Source organism: Pyxicephalus adspersus, chromosome 2 (assembly GCF_032062135.1).
Source record: "Pyxicephalus adspersus chromosome 2, UCB_Pads_2.0, whole genome shotgun sequence".
NCBI lineage: Eukaryota > Metazoa > Chordata > Amphibia > Anura > Pyxicephalidae > Pyxicephalus > Pyxicephalus adspersus.
In genome coordinates, this window is record NC_092859.1 from 134,761,537 (window position 1) to 134,774,908 (window position 13,372).

Below are 13,372 nucleotides of genomic sequence, written 5' to 3' on the forward strand. Positions count from 1 at the left end.
GGGGCATTAAACATGAACCGATGGATCTTCTGCAAGCTGTTTAGCCAGCAACACCTGGTTCATGGTTTCTTGCTTTGGGTGAAAACCACAGTAATTTCTACTACCCAAATTCAGGAAGGACCCACACTCTAGCATGCTGAAGTAAAAACTAATCTCAATTTGAACCTCGTTCCTTTATATGTAAAAATACAAGATTGACAAGATAAGTTACACAGATCGATTACCTTCATGCTGCGCTGTGGGTGAACTGGGAACAATGATGGGAGTAGGTTTGATATCATCTGGGGAAGGAGAAGTAAGGTCTGTGGGAACTCTACAGGAGGAAAGGAAAGCCAGCTAATGACTGCTCAATACACAAGAATATATATATATATATATATATATATATATATATATATATATATATATATATATATATATTTATTTATTTTTCATATTTAATAAACAGATACACACAAGTGTTTAAGGTGAAGCTTTACCATCAACTAATCAAGAGCTTTAAAATCCACTGCTAAAACAAATCTAACAAAATGCTTTTAATGGTATATTTAACAGAACAGAAGTCAGCAAAGTAGATCATTGTTTGGGTATATATACACTCCAAGCTAAGTTTTAAAAATTCCCTTTGCAACATGAACATGCTCTAGTAAGTCAACCTCATCATGCACAATGTTATCAAGTAAAAACAACTACAAATACTTACTGGGAGACATTGACAGGTACAAGACTGGTCTGTCCAGAAAAATGCAAGAGGCGCAGGCTGTCAGCGGGCGTGGAAACAATTTTAGATACAGTAGGACTAACAAGTCCATCTGAAAAAAATAGTTAATAATAAAAACCCAAAGCTTTTAAATGATTAACGAGCATCTGAAGACAAAATGTATTCCTAAGTTTTGTATAGAGCAGGGAAGGGTTAAAACCCCAGTTTTTTTTACTGCCTGCATAGAACATTAGGGTCATATGATACAAAGGCAAAAAAATAGTGACTGACCTTTACCAAGAAATTTATAGAAGAGAATTATACCAATACAATGATGTTAACTTTTTGGAGCAGTGCAGATAGCAGACAACATGACATGAATTACCATCTTCTCCAAATAAATCTTCCTGACTGGAAGCAAGACCCAAGACTTCCATCTCTTCTTCATCAGTCTTTGAGTGTAATGGCTCTACTGCAAGAGTTTCCTTCAGCTGGTCCTTTTGAGCAGCATATGTGTTTTTCTCATCTATCGAACATGATTTTCCAGTTTCTGTTTCTTGATTCCTGGAAGAAAAGTAAAATTATTGTAATATGACACACAGATTGATAAGTAAGAGAATAGATACAAGAACCAATATATCACTGTAAATATAATGAATGGGAACATGTCACTATGTAGATAGTCCAAGAGAAAGATTAATTTGGTGAGTGGTTTATTATTGTCAAGCCCAGCAAGTCCAAATAATCTTTGTTTTCCATGAAGAATAATTTTTTTGAGTACTTTTGGTATGGATTTAAATTGAGTGTAATTTAATATTAATTTATTTGTGTATTATTTTTTTCCTTTTCACCACATGTATAACATATATGATCATTATTTGATGTATATTTACCAGAAAATCATTTTGCTTAGTGGTTTTATGTATGTTTAAGTACAGTGCTGCATTTTATTGTAAATATAATATTACTATATTAGGTCACCCCTATTAATATGTGTAGCAGCTAAAAGAAATATTGTAACATTTTTTTTTGGTTGATAGTCAAAATTACATATAGGGTTAGCCCTCCCAAAACCATTGTTTCAGTAAAATTACCAATACCTTCTAATATTTTAATTAGTTTGCTTGTAGCTTTTGAAGGCTGCAAAGGTGTTTTTGTGGCAGCAGAAATTTCACACACAAAATGTATTGAATGTGTTATATACTATTGTTAAGTGTTTATGTGTATTTCTAATAATATAGGAAATAAAAAACCAATCAGAAATGCCAAACCTAGCCTCAATCATACACTTAATCTTCTTTTTGAACTAGCCAGTAAACCACAATCTATAAATAAATAGGAAAAAAAACAAGACATGGTGACCTCTTTGGATTAATGACTGAGACAATTCAGAATAAAAGAAACTCAGAGGTTTTTGAGGCTTCCAACATGTCCAGTCAGATCTCTATCCCAGTGACAGGGAATGGCTGCAACCATTGTGCGTGCTGGGCTGCTGCAGCCCCCTCTGCCCAGCACAAACACAATGGACTCTTTGGGGTCTATAGTGGAGAATTTGTGTGAGAGGGGTTTATATTGATAATTATATTGATAAGTTGAATTTTGTTTTCAGTCTGCACTAATAACACTGGGGAACGCATTTTTTGTTGAGTTGAGATCTTACACTTGTTTTACTAATTTTTATGTGGTGAATCCAGAAATGACCCCAGTTTTTTGCTATCACATCCAGTTTTTACGATACCCTCCATTTTTGAAAAAAAAACATACAAATTTTACATACAATGAAAAAATAATGAAATAATAACTTGAATGTACGGTTTATTTAAATTTCTTTTGTTCAAAGGATTTATTGTTACTCTGACATTTTTACAGTAAAACATTTGAAAATTATTCGGGTAGGCAGTTAAGGTACAAATTTACGCCTATAGCTTTTCCTGGAGTGTTGAGTTAGGACAATCCCACCAAATGCTCCAGAAATAATCAGCCATCATATGTACATTCCATTTACGCTGATACTATCCTTCCATGACCTTCAAATCTTGGTGGAATCGTTCACCTTGCGCATCACTGACTGCACCAAGGTTTTACGGGAAGTTAGAAAGATGGCTATGCAGAAAATGCACCTTGATGCTCATATTGCAACCAAGCTTTTTGTAGCTCTCCAAGAGTTTCTGGACAATTTCTGTGTAAATATTTGCTTGTGCGTTTCCAAAAAAGTTGTTTACAATGGCTTTTAATGATAACCAAGCATTCTTTTCGACTTCTGACATGATGAAATGTTCATCTTTGATGAGCTGCCGAATCTAAAGACCATCAAGCAGACATTTTTTTCAAATGACAGGCTAGGAAATGCAAAAATGAGGTTCTTGAAACAGTCTCCTTCAGTTGGCAAAGCTTTAATGAACTGCTTAATCACACCCAGTTTCATGTGCAGAGGCTCATGTAGAATGTTTGGATCACCTGGTTTAAGCGCAGATCTTGGAGGCCAATTCCTTTCCACCCAATGCCTCTTACAAGCTCTGCTGTCCCACATGCACAGATAACAGGGACACTTGGTGTATCCGTATTGCTGACCAAGCATGCGATGAAAAGGTCGCCATTCAGTTGAGGTATGGGTTGGAATTCCCAATTCCTCCATTAAACAATGTATGTTATGGCAATACACAAAACCACTGGAAGTTCTAAAGTACTACAGAAATTGCAATTCCAATTTCTCTGGTTTGAAAGTACAATACCTCCTTTGTTCCTTACAATTGTTCCTTTTTTTCAAGAAAGTTTGTCTCACGCAGTCTTGATGCTAGGAGTTCTGAAGCCTTCTTCGAAAGTCTCAAAACACATGCCAAATCACTCAACTCATGCTGATCAAATCCCTTACGAACAAGGTCCCCTTCAATTTCAAACTCTTCATCATTGTTGTCACCTAGTTCATCATAATCATGTTTTTCAAGAGAGGGTAGTGTAACGAAAACCGGCACTGGGATTTCATCTGAATGAGCCACTGGGCGTATAGCCGATGGTAGACTAGAATACTCTATGCTACATTTTTTTTTCTTGTTATATCCTGAAGTTTTTACTATACAAAAGTAACAGTCACTGAAATGATCTCCTGGCTCTTACCAAACCATAGGTATACCAAAAGGTATCTTATCACGTGTTCCCTTTGTCCACATCTGTAAACCCTGGACACACTGTTTGCACACCTTTTGAGGGGCCCAAAACTTATCTTGATCACCAAGTTTAATTTAAAAATATGCCAAATAGGCTTGCTCTACAAATGTGCTGACGTTCACCCTTTGACTGGGAATGGTGAAACTGCCACAGATATAACAAAATTAATCAGGGTTGTTTAGGCACCTACGACAAGAAACAACAGAGCCAGGCATAATCTGAAAGAAAGGAATGGAAATACATGTGTAGGTAGAAAAACAAATTTTGCTTATTCACTACGTAGAGCAGCACACAACCTCTGACCACACTGTATTACGTGTAAATGAATAGCCTATTTACATCCACGCTGCAGTAATTGCATTAATAGAAGCGGATGAGAAAAAAACTGACGTGATAAAAGAAAACTAACGTCACTTTCAGAATCAGCATACCTACAGTTAGGTCCATAAATATTTGGACAGAACTTTTTTCTAATTTTGGTTCTGTACACTACCACAATTATTTTTATATTTCAATGTTTTTATGAAGTTTTTAGGTAAACAAGACAAAAATAGTTATGTGAACAAAGACAACCAAGTTACAGGCAATCTTATGAAAATCATCAAATAACAATCCAACCACAACAATGGGGGGGGGGGGGGGGTGGAAGACTCATGTAATATCCACCAGTAAGGGGAGGCATGGGGTCACCTTATTAAGGAGAGTTGTATTCTTTCCAAGGGTCCCAGATTGCATCACATTCCGGAGTGTCATTGATAGTGTATGTGAGCCTATCGTTAACCATGATCAAATCCAGTTGGAGAACAGGGGCTCCAAGAGAATTACTTTGGATTTCCAAGCTTTAGCCAAAGTGATAGAGGCTGCCTGCAGAATGAGTCTTATCAGTTTCAAGCAGTGTTTGGGGCCTCTTTCATCACATTTGCTAAAAAGGCATACTCCGGAGTACATTGTAGAGTTCTATTAGTGACTGGAAATTAACATAAAAACTTTAGACCAAAATCCCTGGGCAATAGGGCACGTCCACCACATGTGGAACATGGTGCCCCTAGCATCACAACCCCTGCAACACATGGGAGAGGCGGATGGGTGACATTTAGCAAGCCTGTCGAGAACCAGGTACCATCTAAGGATAACTTTATAACTTGCTTCTATTAATGAAAAGTTAGGCAAAATTTTAGATAGCGAGCAAGCCACTTCATTCCATTCCTCTTGGACCAGTCCAACCCATTATTGTGTGCCCATGCCTCCATATATTTCAACTTGTGTGGTGGAGTCGCCAGCAATGCATAAATAATGTATATTTGGCCCTATATAGACCTACAGGAACATTCAAATGCAGTTGACCATAGGAGGCGAGGGGCCTGCCTAATCTTTGAACAAATAAATGATTTAATTTGGCGATAACTGAAATATTCCTGTCTCGGAAGATACTTTTTGCTAACCAAATATTCTAAACTAAGCACATCTTGGACATCAATAACATCCTTGATTTGGAGGAAGCCTCTATTAATCCACCACTGAAATTTTCTGGGATCTCTGCCAGGGGAAAACTCCAGGTTGTGCCACAATGAGGTAAGGGGCAAATTGTCAGAACATAACCCAGGGAAGTTGTGATACCATTCCCAATAAAAAGGGAGTGAGACAAGTTGAGGCAATTTGGGAGTACTTTAAATTTTTCTTTAGGAACCCACAAGCAAGAGGCAATGTCTCCTCGGGGGCAAGCAGATTCTTCTAGGTCAACTCATTGTGGTCTCATCCTTGGTAATGTGGAAAGGGAAAATTGTGAAATTTGAGCTGCTATGTAGTAGTGTTTAAAATCCAGGGATTGGGATCGGAGTGGGACTGGGATCGGGATCGGCAGGGTGCGAAACAGACAAAATATCCTGGGCAAAACATTCATCTTGATTAAGGCTATACAGCCCAACCAAGATGGGGTGGGATTGCACCATCTCTTTAGGTCTGCATAGATTTGAATGAGAAGAGGAACATAATTGACCCGGTATAAGGACAGGTAGGTGGGAATTCAAATGAATTCCTAGGTATTGTAGAGAGTTTTCCTCCCAGCAGAGATTAAAATTATCCTTTAGGAGTGCCACTTGAGGCCCTGAAACACTAATATTAAGAGCCTGGGATTTAGTGTGGTTCACCTGGAGACCCGAAAGGACCGCAAAAACATCCAGTAATTTAAACAGGTTCAGGATTGTGATATGTGGAGAAGTTACATACATGAGGATGTCATCTGCAAATAAAGAGCATTTGTGTTCCTTTGGACCCCCCTGGATCTCTTTTATGTCTGGATTTGAACAGATAGCCATGACTAGCGGTTCAATGACTATGGCGAACAATAATGGGGACAGAGGACAGCCTTGCCTTGTACCCAGATTATTGGCAATATTAGAGAAGAGAAAGCCCCCTAGAGAAATAATTGTCTAAAATCTAGTCTAATGCCAAATTGGAATCCCCCAAGAGTAGGAGAGTACTCCGGGCCTTTGAGACTATGGTAGAAAAGAGGAAAAGAATTCTAGGTGCCCCTCATTAGAAGCATAGTAAGAAATAGTGGTCACCATGTGGCTCTCGATAGTCCCCGAGACTAAAAGATACCTGCCCCCAGGGTCACTAATTACTTCTTGGGGGAAAAGTTTAGATTCCTCGAAAAACAAAGCATGGCCCAGCATTTCTTTTTATTGGAATTTGCCTAATAAAATATTGGGAATCTTTTGTGAAAGTATCAGGGCATAGAGGTGCCAGAAAAGAGGATCTCCTGAAAGGCTAGGATGTCTACTTTAAGGGAGTTGTAATAATTGAAAGGCCTTGACCCTTTTGGCAAGCGAGTTAAGCCCTTGGACATTGTTGGAAAGCACTACTAATGGGGAAGTACCTCCCCCATTACTTATAGCGTGGGTTGACTTTATGAAAATCAGAACCTGCCATTATAACAAAAAGGTTAGCAGCACTCGAGTCTTCCGGGGGGGGGCGAAAGGGTGAACAGGAAGTGTGGGGCAATGAGGGAGACATGGGTAACATCATCAAAACAAACAACGTATAAAACACAAGACACAATTGTGCATACGAACAGTGCTTGTAAAGGGACCTGCCCTGGACTCCTACCATCCCAGCCAAACAGTGGCCGGGCTATGAAACCAAGATCATGGCGTGGAACAGCTCATGATCCAAAGCATACCACATCATCTGTAAAGCATGGCAGAGGAAGTGTGATGGCTTGGGCGTGTATGGGTGCCAGTGGCACTGGGACACTATTGTTTATCGATGTCACACAGGACAGAAGCAGCCGAATGAATTCTGAGGTGTTCAGAGACATACTGTCTGCTCAAATCCCGCTAAATGCAGTCAAATTGATTGGGAGGTGTTTCATAATACAGATGGACAATATCCCAAAATATACAGCCTTAGCAACAGGAGTTTATTAAAGCAAAGAAGTGGAATATTCTTCAATGGCCAAGTCAGTCACCTGATCTGAACCCAATTGAGCATGCTTTTCACTTGTTGAAGGCCCACAAACAGCAACTGAAAACCGCTGCAGTAAAGGCCTGGCAGAGCATTAAAAAGGAGGAAACCCAGCATCTGGTGATGTCCATGAGTTCAAGACTACAGGCTGTCATTGCCAGCAAAGGGTTTTCAACCAAGTATTAGAAATGAGCATTTTTTTTCCAGCTTTTTAATTTGTCCAATTACCTTTGAGCCCCTAAATGAAGTGATTGTGTTAAAAAAAGGCTTTAGTTACTCAAATTTTTATGCAATATTTTTGTTAAACCCACTGAATTAAAGCTGTAAGTCTGCAGTTCAATTGCATCCGAGTTGTTTCATTTAAAATTAATTGTAGTGATGTGCAGAACCAAAATTAGAAAAAAGTTGTCTCTGTCCAAATATTTATGGACCTGACTGTATTTTAGTGCAAATAAGCTTAAAAATTTAAGTCAACAAAATTTTGTAATTTATTTCGGACCATAAAAAGGAAAGAATATATGGGGGGGGGGGGGGCTAGGAAGTTCCTGGCTTTGTCCCCTTCCAGATAAAATAGAAAAATGAGTGTGCTGGCATATGACAGCCTAATATCTTAGTATGTAACTGTGCAAATATCAGGTCTTTGCGATTCTTAAAACTGTTTTTAGTTGTAGTGAGAAGCTTTGATGGCAGAGGCACAAGCAAGTTTTACATTGTTGGAGTTACAGGCCGTCATGAAGTTTCTGTTTCTCTGGAAAGTCAGCAAAGGACATTCACACTGAGATGTCACAAACACTGGGGAGAAGTGTCCTTCTTACAGCACTGTCAAAACCTGTATATCTCGTTTCAAGACTGGGCATTTCAAATCCTGCTAAAGATATTCTAACTTTATTTTGGACAATTGGTTCCAGCATTGAAGCTGCAGCACGGCATATGGCTGGCACCGGCCTCCTCTCTTTCGATGCCATCTTCAAATCCTGCTGAAGACATCCTAATTTTATTTTGGACAATTGGTTCGAGTATTGGTGGATATGTCCTTTTTTTATATATGTGTATAATCGTTTCTCTGTTTCCCCAATACATCTTTTTCACAGATGTCCTAGAAAAGCAGTAGGGCTATGAGTGGGCATTTTAACTGCCGATATATGGTGTGAATAATTTTGAGGTTAATCCCCTTTTCCCCTTCATGCTTTGGTGGGCCTAGGCTCACCAGAATTAGGTGCATGATGGGGTGGAGGCTGACTAGTAAATGTCTACCTATTTAAATATCCCAGAAGTTCCTTTTGGAACTTTGATTTTATCTTTGTTGCTCCATACTTGAGTTTTTCTTCTTTATTGGTCTTACATTGATGCTGCTCATATGTTATATTATTCTCCCGGGTAGGATCAGATTTGATTGCTCATTTCCTCCCGCCACAGCTTGGGACTTTTTGATCCCACTTTAGTCTTCACTCCACCCACGAGAAGTTAGAACGTTTCACCTGTCTGGTGACTCTTTTCCCCTTCCCTTATCCTCAAGTTGCCACCCACTACACAATCTCAAACATTGAAATTTCAATCTCTCAACACCAAGGGCCTTAACAGCCCCAACAAGCACTCTCAATTACTATATGCACAACACAAGAATAGAATACAAATAATATTTTTTCAGGAAACCCATTTCCAGACAAATCAGATTCCATCTCTTTGTAATCATTACTATCCTATTTGGTTCTATAGTTCTAACCCTGATTCTAAAACAAAAGGAGCCTCTATAGCAATTCATAAATCGCTACCAGTTCAAATAATACACACAAATTCTGACCTACAGGGCAGATATTTAACCCTTAAGATTTCCGTATTGAATAGGAACTTTACTATCGCCTCTTTTTATGCACCTAATCAGCAACCCACAATGGCCATTACTCAATATTTGGAAATGTTAAAAGGAGTAGCTGAAGGCATTATCATAGTGGGAGGCTAATTAAACTTTGCACTTGACCACTGTCTTGATACATCCTCTGGGAAAACCTCTATCTCCTACTCTAAATTGAATTTGTTTCGATCCAAACTGCAAGAGCTTGGGTTGATGGACATTTGGCGCACACTCCACCCAACCACTAGAGATTATACTTTTTATTCCCATTTGCACTCAGTCTATTCCCACATTGATTATATATTAGTGAGTCACCCAGCATTTGATTGGCATCCAACTGCCTCTATAGATTCTTGCCCACGTTCTGATCATTTCTCTGTGACACTGTCTCTCCAAATTCCACAAGTGGGACCCAGTGAATGGACCTGGAAGTGTAATGAGTCACTATTCAAAGATTCTCTATGCGCTGCAGCAGTCCTCGATATGATAGCAAATTTTATAGGGGACCATTCCTTGGATACCACCTCTCTCACAATACAGTGAGAAGCTATAAAAGCAGTTCTTAGGGTGGTCCTAATACAGCATGGAGCTAGACTTAAGAAGATTAGGATTCAGGATATTAAACTAACGTCCGATAAGATACGCTTGTTGGAGCAGTTACATAAGCAAAACATGGCCCCTGATGAATTTATGAAACTGACAGCAGCAATGACACATCTACTTGAATTGTATAACCTAGCTCATCAGCGCTATAGAGACCGTTTTCGTAAACAGATCTATCAGTTTGAAGATAAATGTGGCAGGCTACTGCCACGCAGCTTGCACCAGCATGCACCTGCCACATGTGTCACCTCTATACAGACTCCCACTGGTAATTTGACATCTATTCCTAAAGATATTTTACAGATCTTTTATAATAAATATTCTAATCTATAACAAAGTAATTCCGACCCAATACCACCGTCCTCTCTAGAGCAATATATGTTGGAAATGGCCCTTCCAGAACTTAATTCAGAAGCAATAACTTTTCTAGAATCTGCTTTTAATGAAGGAGGGTAGTGCGGCGATAAAAGCAAGCCCACCTGGTAATAGCCCAGGACCTGATGGATTTACCCCTTGATTTTTTAAGATACATGCTCTTTCTTTAGTTCCTTTTTTGACTAGAGTGTACTCTTTCATATCAACTAACTCTCCTTTTTCACCACAAAGCCTTGAAGCACATATTAGCGATATTCCCAAACCAGGCAAGGATCATACTGTATGTTCTAACTATAGACCTATATCCTTGATAAATGTGGATGTTAAACTGTTCTCTAAAATGATTGCAAATAGGTTATCTTATTATACGCCTTTTTTAATTCATAAGGATCAAACAGGATTTATATATGGAAGAGAGGCGAGGGATAATACTATTAAAACTTTTCCATTGTCTCAATAAGCTCATGCCACCCACACCCTTGTGTGCTTACTCTTGGTGGACACGGAGAAAGCCTTTTACAGAGTCATTTGGCAATTTCTTTACTCTTCACTAAGGCAAGTAGGCCTTGGTCCCACTATGATGGCAAGAATATCAGAACTTTATTCCTTACCAAGGGGGCCCGAGTAAGAGTTAATGGTGGTATGTCTATTTTATTTTCAGTTTCAGAATGGGACAAGAAGAACGGGAAATGAAGACAAGGGTACCCTCTTTCCCCATTGCTTTACGACTTGATAATGGAGCATCTGGCGGTTGCACTACGCCGCAACCCAGATGATAGAGGGATAATGCTGGGTAACTCACATTATAAATTGTCATTATATGCAGATGATCTGCTTCTTTATATTTCATCACCTCATATTACAATTCCTGCTATTTTATTAGAGTTCGGGAAAATTAGCTTCTTGAGTAACTTTAAGGTCAATTATTCAAAATCCGAGATTTATAATATTACGCTTAATACTAGTCAAATGTCATCACTTAGAGTAAATACTTCTTTTAAAATATGCAAAGAGGTGGTTAAAAATTTAGGTGTGTTGATAACCTCCAATCCCTCTAATTTATTCTCTTACAATTACTCCCCACTTTATAGTAAACTCCACACTTTATAGTAAACGCCAACCTGAACTTCAGAAAATACTCCTCTTTAGCGTTAGGTTGGTTTGCAAGGGTCAATACTCCTAAAATAGATATACTTCCAAAGTTATTGTACTTGTTTCAAACAGTTCCTATTTTCATACAAGCCAATTATTTACGTAAATTGCATAGTCTAGTTAGCCAATTTTTGTGGCGGTCAGGACGCCCCTGACTGGCTTTTCATATATTGGCTAAACCAAAGGCTAAAGAAGGTGTAGGGGTTCCCGATATTATTTCTTAATATCGGGCATCGATTTTAGTGCGAGTGGTAGAGTGGTTTCATAACAGCGATTTTAAATAATGGGTGAGGATAGAAAATTCCCTTTCACCAATTGACCTTAAGTCCCTACCTTGGGTAGATTGGTCTCTTCTACCTCAGAATGTTCCTTTGCCTAAGCTCACTTTAGACCTCTTGCATGTCTGGAATGTTTCTATTAAATTAGGATTTTTATCTACAAAACCTGGCCCTATGACTCCTTTATTTGATAACCCGGCATTCCCGCCAGCTATCGGGACTTTCTATCCTGGTCGAGTGAGGGTGATCGATATCTTAAGGATAGATTGCTCAATGGTCAGGTTCCTCTTTTGGCCTCCCTGAATATACCCAACACTGGCAGAATGCTCTCATGGTTTTCAAATAGACAGCTAACATCTTTTGTTTCTTCTTTCACTGATATGTCTTTATGTAGGGGTTTAACAGAATTTGAGAGGATGCTTAGTTCCAATACACACCCTACTCATGTAATCTCAGTATTATATGACTTGCTAATTAGGGACTCCAGTTATACCCCCCCTACATTCAAACGATATTGGGAAAGAGACTTAGGAGGGTCGATAACAGATGATGAGTGGGAGAAATCCTTTGTACTTACACTTGCATTGACGTGTAATGCTCAAGAAACAAACTATAAAATCTTATCCAGATGGTACTGTTGTCCGGTGGATTTACATCCTATTTCCGTTCTGATAGATGCTGGCGTTGCCATACACAAAGAGGAACATTACTACATATATGGTGGGAATGTCCACTTATATTTCAGTTTTGGGCATCTATAATTCACTTGTATAATAGGTGCACTGGGTCCTTGGCCCGGAATATTCCCAAAGTTCCTTCCATAAGAGATTGGGTTTTAGAACTCGAGAAAATACGTCATATGGAAATGCTAGTGTCAGAGGATAACGACTGTATAGAACAATGTAAGCTGACCATATGGGACAGGTTCCCATTTGGTCCGAATGGGACAGGTTTAAGGAATCCCCTCAGATTCAATTACATTTATGCTAAGATTTGTTGGTCATACAATTTCTGGTCCTGATGTTGAGAGTTGACACTTAAAAGCTTTTTCTATTCCCTTAAGATTAATTTCCCTATCTACCCACTTCCTTCCCTCACTCCAGGGCTACTTGCTGTGAGTTGAACGTTTAATTTTTGTTGTTGTTTATGATTGTCATTAATTATTAAAGTCAATTAAGGGTCCAGATTATAAGAGGCTATGAAGTATATATTCACGGATTAGCAACATTTTCGCTTCAGGTATATTAACTGTTAGGTGTGTTATATATTAATTTTGAGGGACAACGCAAAATCTACTACAGACACCAGGTTATGAGCTGGTAACTGATTTTATCTTAAGATGCTTGTTGGATATTTATGTTATATTGTAAAACTATGATTTTTTTTAAGTTATATAGGATATGAAATTTTTAAGAAAATTAATTTTAAGAAAAAGATAAATCCAAAAAATAAAAAAAAACTGGATATCTCGTTTCAAGACTGGGCATTTCACTGTTGGAGATGAGCCCTGAAGTGGGCACCCCCCAACCTCAACTGACCCGGCAACCTGCAATAAACAGTGATCAGAAGAAGGAACGAGTTGAAGCATCCAAAGCCGTTTTGGCCCATTTTGAAGCTGCACAGGACTTTTCAGCTAGGTTAGTGACTGAGGATGAAACCTGGCTCCACATCTATGATCCTGAAACCAAGGAACAGTCAAAGAAAAGGTGCCACAGTGGGTTCCCGCGGCAGAAGAAGTTCCGAACCCAGAAATCGAACAAAAAAGTCATGACGTCCGTTTTC

General features: G+C 38.8%; 1 protein-coding gene across 4 annotated transcripts in view; it reads right to left on the reverse strand.

Moving 5' to 3' along the window:
* Nucleotides 1-13,372, reverse strand: part of TP53BP1 (tumor protein p53 binding protein 1) — a 72,157-nt gene that overhangs the window by 25,473 nt on the left and 33,312 nt on the right. For all 4 annotated transcript variants that reach the window (XM_072402480.1, XM_072402481.1, XM_072402482.1 and 1 more), the window contains exons 8-10: nucleotides 1,086-1,264; nucleotides 704-812; nucleotides 225-313 (exon numbers count right to left, since the gene is read on the reverse strand). In XM_072402480.1, the coding sequence (XP_072258581.1) occupies nucleotides 225-313; nucleotides 704-812; nucleotides 1,086-1,264 (377 nt within the window). The remainder of the gene's footprint in view (nucleotides 1-224; nucleotides 314-703; nucleotides 813-1,085; nucleotides 1,265-13,372) is intronic.